We start from the raw sequence: 11,063 nt of genomic DNA, 5'->3' as shown, positions 1-11,063 counted from the left end.
CACATTTTTTTAAAAAAGGTACAACATCAATTAAAAGAGCACAACATAAAGTATCTACAGCTAACAAATGGCAAGCTACAATGTATTACAGGAAGATAGTGAAGATGGTGAAGATACATGAAAAGGTGCAATCTGACAATAAACTGTAGATTGACCTATATTTAGAAGGAAGGAGCCAATAGATTTATAACACCTGCAACATTTTTTCATGGAGAAACTCAGCTGTAAGGTACTAATGATCTAACATGTTAGTGATTTCTAGGCAGTGCAGATAGTTCACAATGAGATCTTGTGAGCCTAGACCTCGTCTGCTTCAGTTTTGATAGGGAGGAACTGTATCTCTTCTTAGGATTCTCTACCATTACTTCATATAGTTATGCAAGGAAAGCTAAGGGGTTCACAGAACAATGGGAGTGAGGTTTATAGTGAAAACATTGTTTGAAAATATCTCTAAATTAATGTACACTGGCTCTAGTTCTGAGGATGTTAGGGTTCATCAAGGCATTTGACAGGGCTGCCCACTGTCTCCTATTCTCTTCAAATTAGCAACTGAACTCCGTGCCATGCTCATTAGGGACCATTGAAATATTCGGTGTGGAGTTAGTTGGTCTTCTTTTAACATCCCGACATCCCGTCCATCCTTTTTCCAATTCATATAGCAATTCTCAACTATTCTGGTATTAAGCATCAATCTAAATTAATTGTACTGAACATCGTACTACCCCCTTCCTCCTCCCACCTCCTCCATTCCCGACACAGTACACCCACTACAACTTAAGGGAGTTGTAAAGTCCTAGTATATACTATCCTGTTATAACATCAGCATTGTAATAGGAATACATACCAGAGTTGTTTTTCATAATGCAATCAAAGCTTACATGAAAAAATCCCTTTTATGTAGTGAGTGCTGCCTTCCATCTGCTATCAATTTCATCAATTGCCAATTGCCAGGATTCCCAGTGTGCTTTGCCTCTATTTTTCTGCTGCTTGATGTGATACAATCTCGATTTTTCTAGACAGCATATGCCATCATGCATTATTTCCAGCAAGCAATGTTAAGGGTTACATTTGTTCCTATGATCAGCTGGTATCCTATCCACCTATGCCCATAAGCTCCCAAATTACATGACTATATTTGTGGCTAGCACCATTCATTCTTAAACACAATTTAGCTCATAGATCCACATTGCCAGCACTACTCTACACTATGTGTTATAACCTATAACCATTTCCAGAGTTATGTGCTTGTCCCATCTCCTGCAATACTTGTGCACCTGGATTGTACCATACTACCTTTTTTGCTGTACCTACCTTGAAAACAAAACCTTTGAAATGGAAATGATCTTCGAGTTAAAAAGTTTTGGTACTGGTCAGCGTTATACCATAATGTGTAAACCTTTAAATGTAACCAGTTTTGATTTAAAAAAACCCCATCTGGGTAAGTTATATATGTTGGAATATGCCACGGACATGCAGTCTGGGGAAGCAGGTGAGAAAGAGCCTCCCCTGCCATTATGAAAGAAAACAGCTTTTTCTCCACTTAGACCTGCTTCTAACAGGTTACACAGCAGGGAAAGCCTCCCCACTGTATAACCTGTCTTGGATGGTGCGCCCGCCTGTTCATTACAGGCGGCTCTTCATCTGGCTTTGACGGCTATGTTGTTACACAGCAGCAGGCTTCCTCACTGGTGTGTAACCTAACACAGTGAGGCCAGAGCTACAACAAGCATAAGACATGGAGTCAGAGGCTTGAGCTCTGTGGATGGTTTGGACCGATGGCAAAGCACCATTGGTCCAAGCCGTCCAATCAAAAAAAAAAAAAAAAACACTGTTTTTTTTTTTCTTAACCCTCTATTTGCCACTTTCGCTGGACAGCTTGGTCTTCTCATATGCATAGAGTTTAATATTTATATATACATACATATTAAATGTGTACCTCGACAGCTTGATCTTTAAATGGAAACTGACCTACTGGCCCGATCACCAGGTGAAACCCCCCCCTAAAATAGGAAAATAATGCTGCCACCACATAGGCCAGCACCACGTAAGCTACAATATATATATTATTTTATACCATGAAAACATTCATGACCTGCAGACCGTTCAAAGACAGGCAGTCCCAATGCAGCACCAAGTTCCTTTTCATGCTTTGACTTATTTCTTGACCAAAGCAGATTCTCCCTTCCAATCCTTAGACCCACTAGGCCTCTAATCATAAACTCATTATATTACTCTGACTTGAATTTTACTAGTTGTATGTCATTTATGGAACCCAATACCTTCAAGAAATACCTTTGTGCCACTTTTTAGTGGGTCAGCTGATTTTCACTTCATAAATGAAAAAATTACATGTTGATACTGCTAGAAATTGTGTGAGCTGATAACTACCTGAGCACTGAAGTAGTGCATTACTGGCACTATCACCAGCTAAAAATGAAAATAAAACTACCACATTAGAGCACCAGTAAGCTGCAACATATTACATTTTTTCCCCCCGGTTTAGATATGTTTTATTGTTTCAATGGCTACATAATGCTTTAAGCTGATTGCTTTCACATGAACATTTATACAGCCATGAAACAGATTACTTTCCCTTTCAAGGTCTTGACATCTCTAAAAGGTGCCCACACACCTTGCGATAATCGCGGGTGTGGAAGGCGTGCGACCTCTGCTACTATAAGACGTAGGCGGGTGTGTGGCATGTTTGTAAGATAAATACCACACGGGCCGGTGTGCGCAAGCACAAGCTCACCTTCAGATGTGCCCATCAGACATCACAAATGATTTGCATGAAGTCAGCTGATCAGTGTAGAAATGATTCATAAGAGGACTAGTAATGATTCTTTGGTACGAGTTTGTGGAAAAATAAACCATTTATTAGGACATGGTGGAACATTTAGCAGCTTTGAATATTATCAGGTCCCGTAAGGCATTTCCACATCTTGGACACTAGCAATTATGAAGTCACTTTCTTGTATGTAACCCGTAAGTGAGGAGCCATGGTCTGTGTGCTGGTTGCCATGGAGACTGTCTGTTCCAGTTTCCCTTCAGGGGTCAGACGGAAGATGCGGGAAATCTGCAGAAAAGGAGAACATTGTTAGTGGAATAATAGTAAACAATATGACCTACAAGCTTTGTGTGCTTTTACATGACCACTAGTGATCATGTTTCAGCAACATGAAATGCAACCAATTAATTTTGCTAGCCACACATTCATACTCCTGGAGCAAGGTCTGGGCAGTCTGAAATCCCAACAACTGTAACTTACACATGGGGGTGTGCTTACACAAGTGCGTAGCTTATTCGTCCAGCGAAACTCTATGTACATTCATTCTGTGCGAGTTAACCAGCTCTTGTGATAATGGGACAAAAACAAATGTTCTTAGTGTAAATTTTCTTTTGGTCGAATGTTCTTCTATAGGTTCAATCATACAGAACAGAGGGAATGGGGAAATAAAACATTTTGGTCACTAGATAAATGCATGTTAGTAATGAGATACAATTCAAGAGACCGCTGGAGAGAATGAGCATATATTTGTAACCATTGCTATCCCTGCCAATGGTTATATTTTATGCTCATTATGAGCCCTTTCACACAGGTATTCCGATCAGGTCCGCCTGTCAGTTAGATCGGGAGTCCAGTGTGAGTCTATGGGCAGCTGCATCTTAATGGACTTCCGTACGTTAACATCTGGTTACCCCAGACTCTGGCCAGGCCCGGAAAACCAAACGGAACAGAATTTTGTTTTGGCGGACCTCATTGTGGCGGATTGGGGTAATCTGATGTAAATAGATACATTTGTATCCGAATTCCCATAGACCAACATGGGTCTGGTGATTTCATTTTTTTCCTCCATTGCAAGATGGAGGAAAAAACTGGACGTTCCAAACTGCTCCTATCGGCAGGGTATCTGTGCACGGATCCCCTACTAATCGGAACTGAAGGCACCCATGTGAAAGAGGCCTACCTCTCGCACTCTCTAGAATTACAACACTGTATCTCCTTACTATAATGTATTTATTTTCTTCATCTAGTGGCCATAATGTGGTATTTTCCCCATTCCCCAAACAAACATAAAGAATATTAAAAAATCCATTTGCATTACCTTTAAAGTAATATACAGATTTTTGGCCAACCAGAGGCATTATTTTTTAAAGAAAATTCCATGAGTGCACTTTCCCTGCTCAGGCACTTCTGCTCTTACCTGCTGCACATGAGGCTTCTTGGCAAAGCTTATTCTGCTGAGTGAGTGTGAGGTCAGAGTGAGCTGCTCCCCCTGCACTTCCCCTTCTTCCACCTCCACAACACCTAAAGCAAATACAGGATAAGAAAGGTGACAAAATGTGTGTTGTTGATGTATTTTTGAATACTAATCTGAGGTTAGGGGTAAAGGTTCAGTTTAGTGCAAGAGTAATTTACTTAAGATTAGGTTTTCAGTTATGCTTAGCGTGAATGGGAGAATTGAGAGGTGTTCTCGTTTACCCCCACAGAGCTGAATGGCCAGCTTTAGTCTATCCTAATTTATGCATGGGCCCTTAAATGACCTGGTCCCCCAAAACGGATATTTCAGTTGTAGTAGACGCTGGAGAGTTAGGGCCCATTCACACCACATCCAGATCATCTCCAGACCAGACCAGATTCATTCCGAACCCAAAATGCATCCTAATGTATCCCTATGCTATTTCTGGCCTCTGTTCACACCAGCGCGGTCTGTTCCAGACCAGAAAAATACTGCATGTCTCCTTTTGTCTGGTTTGGAATACACTGGAACTGCGGGCAGCTTCACACCATTTTCCGGACCAGATCTGGTCCGGAAACTGGTGTGAACCTGCCCTTAAACCTTCTCACAGTTTTGTTTATCTCTTGGGGACTTTATAGGTGATAACTTTGTACTTGATTTCCTGGGCTTGGCCATTAATAGGAAGTCCCACTCTTCCTGCTGTATTTTATATTATAGAGGATGAAACAGAAGGTGCTAGAACACCCAAAACGGGCCAGAATATGGTGGAAAAAGCAAAACTGCCCACTTGGGTGGACTGACCTATTTAAATAAAACAATCCAGATCCTTCAGGATGTTCAAGTTAAACTGAAAAAATGTTTAACTCTGTATTACTGTAAATAAATTACACATATACTCCAACTCCTGACCTTCATATCCTCATATTATCTACCTGATTAGAATGCAAAATGTCAATATAGTGTATGTATGCTTATGAAAACCAAGCCATTCACTGTATCAGTACCTATGTTCTGTGCACATACAAATGCCACCTGGTTGGTTCCTGGCTTCACACGGATGAATCCACATTCTCTGTGCAGTGGCTTGCCAGTTTCAGGATTGGAGGCACAAAACCTGCATAATAACATTACCCATAAATATCAATTCTCATCGCATGCCTTCCAAATGCTCTGTTCATATAATAAATACAACAGTTCCTTCTTCCAACCCGCATCTTACATCCTGTTTATACTGAATGGAAATCAGAATGAGGGAATAAAAACAACTATATGTCATCATCAACACTATTCTTCATCACATGATCTATATCCACGCAGTGATTTATAGGGAAGAACCAGGGACAGTTACTCATTGTAGAACAACACGAAAATGATGGTGTTGCCATCTCATAAGGGCTTTCATATTCACTCGATTTTCTAATTATAGGGTCAAATCCATGATCTTTTTGACCTTAGTGACAGAAAAAACAAACATATGAATCAAGGTGGAATGTTTTTCTAAAATGAATAACATTTTAACAGTGGATGTGGTTTCATTCATTCCAAAATCGAATGTTAAAATCAAACAATATTTCATATATAAATTTGTCAAGTCTCTGATGACTTTATCAAATGTTCTGATGAGTTGTTTTAATGAACATTCGTATGAAATTCTACCAGAGCAGGTCCAGCTTACGTTATATTACTGAACCCAACACTGTAAATGGCAGCTGAATCTGATATGGACAAAACCCTAATATGAGGCAGCTTTACAGTGAAATCACACCAAGGCATCTATTTATAAACAATGCATAGAGGCCTGAGAACATCTGTGAACATTTGTTTGGTGCAAAAAAAATGGCAAAAACAAATGTTTTTAACCTCCTGCCGTCCGCCCGTTGAGAAAAAACGGACGGATGGCAGACTCACATTCGCAGGTTGCCGTCATTAGACGGCATTTTTTTTCCTGCGCACGGGCAGGAAAAACCTGCCCGTTCTTTACAGCCGTTATCGGCTTTTTCACATAGAATTTAGGGGTCCTAGAGACCACTAATGTCTCCATAAAGAGGACCTGTCAGTGTGCCTTTGCTATTATATAGGAGGATTGTTATCCCCCTATGTAACAGCAATAACAATAAGTGCAAAAAAATAATAATATATAAATAAAAAAAGTTAACAAAAATAAAAGTTTTTAAAAAACCCAAAATCTTTAAGTCCCCCACGTTTACGCACATATAAGCGTAAATATGCGTCAGCGCACCAAAAAATGACAATTGCGTTACACATGTTACATATCGACGCAAACGTTGGAGTGAGAGCAAACATTTTAGGGTCATCAATCACTGATGACACTAAACTGATGAGCGGTAAAGGCTTTTAAAGCGTCGCATATGGCCAATTTTGGGTTTTGTAGTTTTTTGAGGTTTCGTGTGTGCGCGCAATTTTAAGGCTTGACATGTTTGGTGTCTTTTTACCCGATGTGACCCCGCTTTTTATATTTTACCAAAAAATTGTGTAATAATAAATGTTTTATAATTTAAGATAGGAGAAACAGTTTTCTTTTCTGTAATTTTTCCTTAACCACTTGTTGACCGGGGGGGTTTAGACCCCCTTCCTGGCCAGGCCATTTTCCAGAATTCAGCGCTGCGGTACTTTGACTGACATTTATTCTGTCATGCAACGCTGGACTAAAATGAATTTTATACCATTTTTTGTGGGACAGATAGAGCTTTCTTTTGGTGGTATTGAATCACCACTGGGGGTTTTATTTTTTACTATATAAAATGAAAAAAGTACAGAAAATTTGGGGGAAAAAAAACTGTTTTCCCTACGTTATGTTATAAAACAATTATTATTACCCACATTTTTGGCAAAATATAAAAGTCGGGGTCACGTCGGGTAAATAGACACCAAACATGTCAAGCTTTAAAATTGTGTGCATCCGCGAACTCGCAAAAACTACCATACCCAAAATTGGCCATAGGCGACGCTTTAAAAGCTTTTACCGCTCATCAGGTTAGTGTTATCAGTGATTGATGGCCCTAGAAGTATTGCTCTCACTGCGACGTTCGCGCCGATACGTAACATGTGCGGCGTAATGGATGTAATCGTCGTTTACGCACTTAGGCGCACTCGACGCATGTTTGCATGTGTATGTGGGGGGCGGGGGACTTAAAAACATTTTTTTTATTACCTTTATATGTGACTTTTAATTTTTTTATATTTTTTTGGTAACTAATTCTTTTAAACATTTTTTTTTCACTTAACTTTATTGCTATCACATAGGGGACTAACAAGCCACGTTTGTGATAGCCAATTTTCAGTGACAGGTCCTCTTTATTAGGGGTCTTTAAGACCCCTAATGTCACCTAGGGACCCCCAGAGAAGCTGATGAACAAACCCCTGCTTCACCAGCTTCTCTTTCTGTACTGGAGAGTGGCACTGAATGCAGGAAGTGTTGTAATACACATCACTGCCTGCATTCCGAAGAGGAGGAGGAGATCAAATGGAGCTCGTGTACTGAGCTTTGTTTGATCTCCGGCCGCAGAGCTGCTGTGCTGGTCCCGGGCTCACACCGTATTACAGGCGATATTACAAGCGATTGGGCGTCTCTACAGACGCCCGAACGCTTGTATGTAAACAGCCATCGCCGGCTGTTTACATTGCAGGCTGATTTCCCGCTCAAACGCCGTTTAAAAACGCCCACCCGCATTCAAGAAGCCGCTGTCCGGCCGTTTAATTACAACGGCCGGACAGCAGGTGGTTAATATAGCAAAAAATAAAACCCCCAGTGGTGATTAAATACCACCAAAATAAAGCTCCATCTGTCCCCAAAAAATGGTAGAAAATTAATTTCAGTACAGCGTTGCATGACAGAATAAACATCAGTCAAAGTACCGCAACGCTGAATACTGAAAAATGGCCTGGGCAGGAAAGGGGTTTAAAAACGCGGACTTCAAGTGGTTAATATATTTTCTTTTCAGGTCGAATGTATTGTGATATAATATTGCATTATGGCCACTAGATGGAGCTGAAGAGCGTAGGAAATAAGCATTCATTTCTTATTCTCCTCAGCGCCCTCTAGTGACCATATGAATTGTTTATAAACAGACCTTCATGCATTTCAAACATGCTTAGCATGACACCACCACTATGTATGATTTGGGCTGCTTCATTAGAGCAGTATGGAGACACCAACATGAACTGTCATACAAAACTTTGTTCCTCTGTATGCTGGAATTGGTTGTCTGTACTAGGAGTATAAAGCTTATATTATAATTTCATTTCAGCAAGGCTCTCATTCCTTTTGGGTCATGTATTTGTGGAAGTTATAATACTATCACATTAACACCTGCACACTAAGGAAGATAATGACACTGTATACATAATAATAAACAATAATATTTTTGCATCTATTTTAGTGAACAGAAAATAATTTTTTTCTTCTCCAGACTACTCACGTGAAATTCAGCATAGGCTGCCCAACGTGTGATATGACAGCTTTCTCTGTGTAGTGAAATGATGGTATAGAGGGGAACTCCCCCTCCCCAAGGGGATCGGACACCCAGGTCCCCAGAAGCCATGCCAAGGGGGCCACAGCAGGGTTCAAAGGTGGTGCATCTGTAATTCACACAAAGTATGATGTTACCAGGCATGGTGGATAGAGAAGAAGGAAGAAGGAAGAAGATGATTTTAGAGGAGGCATACAATCTAATGTTCAGAGGGAACAGGCAAGTATATGACTTGGCTAACGGGAGCAATTAAATGATAGCCATAATAAATGTATGGTTCTCTTTAAATCTTTGAAATGCATACATGGAACACATCCTACCCACCCATAGCATTTTTATCCAGTTATAGCTGCAGGGCCCCCGATTACCTACATGATGCAATTTGAATACCAACTGCTAAGACAAATGAAAATGTAAAACCATAACCATGTAAAGCCAATGAGCTGCCCGCTATGGTCGGGTATTTTGACAGCAGTCAGCGGAACCTGTCTGAATACAATGTAAACAGCGGCGATTCCTCAATTGACACGCTGTTAGTGTTGATGGAGGAATCAGATCTATTTTTTTATTCATCCCGCGGGCTGAATGAAAAAAACAGATCAGTGTATGGCCAGCTTAAGTCAGGTATTCCAAAGTTCAGCTTCTTACTATGACAGAGGAGAGAGAAAGAGAGAGAAATAGAGATGTACATAACGAGATGTACAGTACAGAAAGATGTGAGGAGCAGACTCATCCAGAAGCACCCACGAGAGATTCATGGCACCAACCTTTACCTGCATTACACACCACAGTGCACTCAATAAAACTTTCCAGGACATTCTGAACTTAGCACGGTTGCAGCGTTTTCTGGATAACTTTAGAAGTTCACTGACTGATTTCACCTGCTGTACTGAAATCAGTGCTCCTTAAAAACTGTATTTTTCCGTGTATAAGACTATACTTTTTCATAAAAATATTTACCTAAAAATGGAGGGGCGTCTTATACACGGGGGACCGAGAGGAGAACTGCGGTTGCGAAACTGCCGATACCTCTGCAAACTAGCCTCACGAGTGAAACTTCCGATTGCAAAGACAAGCTAACAGGTTTCCTCCAATCATGAGCCTTATGTACCCAACGTCAGCTGATGCTGCGGAGAGCCTGTAGCCAGTGCCCAGATGCAACAGGGAGCGGTAATGTCGGAGCATTCTGAGCCCATAAAATGCCAGAAAACAAAAAAAAATCCCGGTCAATACCAGGAAGCGGCGGTCTTACTCTGCAAAATGTAAACTGGATGTAATCAGTTATGCAAAAGAGCATGGAAAATATTGAGATCTGAATTTTGGGTAAGATAAGTGGGGGGCGTCCTATACACGGGGGCGTCCTATACATAAGGGCGTCTTATAGACGGAAAAATATGGTATCCAAGAACAACAAATCCCAGCATGCCCTACCTACCTGATGCTAGGATCAGAAATTACCCACTGACGCAGCCTATCCCGAAAACCTTCAGAATCCTCAAAACTCTCAACAGTTATCTACCTCCATATCAAGGCATGGGGTTTATTTGTCTGTATTACCACATATTAAAAAAAAAAAAAAAAATCTGATTTCACTTTCAATCTCCAGCTATCCTTTTTACAGAAAAAGAAACAAGTATTTCCCGGAGCACCCATCAGAACTGGGACACCACACCCCTAGATTCAATACATAAAAAAAACAACAACACAATAATGCGGCTTTAAAAGTGCCTATTAAAGAATGTAGGATAACATAACTAAATCTATTAACAAAATATAATGGGTTGTCAAATATATAAAAAAGTTTTTATTCCATGATCTCAATAAATAAAATTAAAAACATATCATTTCATCTACAAAGTTTACAAAAATAGATGATTGAATAAATAAACCTCCCTGGACTCGGTGCTAATACATGATATATATATATATTTACCATATATTCCTTCCCACATTCTTTAAGACACTTTTAAAGCCCCATTATTGTGGTTTTTTTAACCCCTTCGTGACTGATGACGTACAGTGTACGTCGCCAGCATCGGGGCTGTTTAAACAGACTCCCGGCGACTTTTGCCGCCGGGACTCTGTTTAAACTTGTAGAGCCGACTGTCGGCTTTACAACAGAAGCGATCCTGGCGACTTACCTGTCGCCAGATTAATTTTTACAGAAATCATTTTTATAAAGGGTTTCACAGAAACAACTTTTCAAAGATACACGTAGAAAAACGTACAGAAATATACAGACATCATGCCACAAGGGTAACTGAAAACCCCCCTATTGTAGCAAATGTAGGACATCTACAAAATAAACTCAGTAATGGTAACAATGAGTGAT

At 40.3% G+C, this 11,063-nt stretch overlaps 1 protein-coding gene across 1 annotated transcript in view; it reads right to left on the bottom strand.

Moving 5' to 3' along the window:
• Nucleotides 1-2,872: 2,872 nt before the first annotated feature.
• THAP4 (THAP domain containing 4) overlaps nucleotides 2,873-11,063 on the bottom strand; it is a 9,039-nt gene continuing 848 nt past the window's right edge. Inside the window, exons 2-5 of the mRNA XM_018563490.1 lie at nucleotides 8,681-8,840; nucleotides 5,246-5,355; nucleotides 4,206-4,309; nucleotides 2,873-3,076 (exon numbers count right to left, since the gene is read on the bottom strand). Of these exons, the coding sequence (XP_018418992.1) occupies nucleotides 2,957-3,076; nucleotides 4,206-4,309; nucleotides 5,246-5,355; nucleotides 8,681-8,840 (494 nt within the window). The 3' untranslated portion in view covers nucleotides 2,873-2,956. The remainder of the gene's footprint in view (nucleotides 3,077-4,205; nucleotides 4,310-5,245; nucleotides 5,356-8,680; nucleotides 8,841-11,063) is intronic.

The sequence above is a fragment of the Nanorana parkeri genome, unplaced genomic scaffold (genome assembly GCF_000935625.1).
Source record: "Nanorana parkeri isolate BGI_ZX_2015 unplaced genomic scaffold, ASM93562v1 scaffold667, whole genome shotgun sequence".
Classification (NCBI taxonomy): domain Eukaryota; kingdom Metazoa; phylum Chordata; class Amphibia; order Anura; family Dicroglossidae; genus Nanorana; species Nanorana parkeri.
Note: the sequence above shows the minus strand (reverse complement) of the source record. Positions and strands in the feature narration are given on the sequence as shown.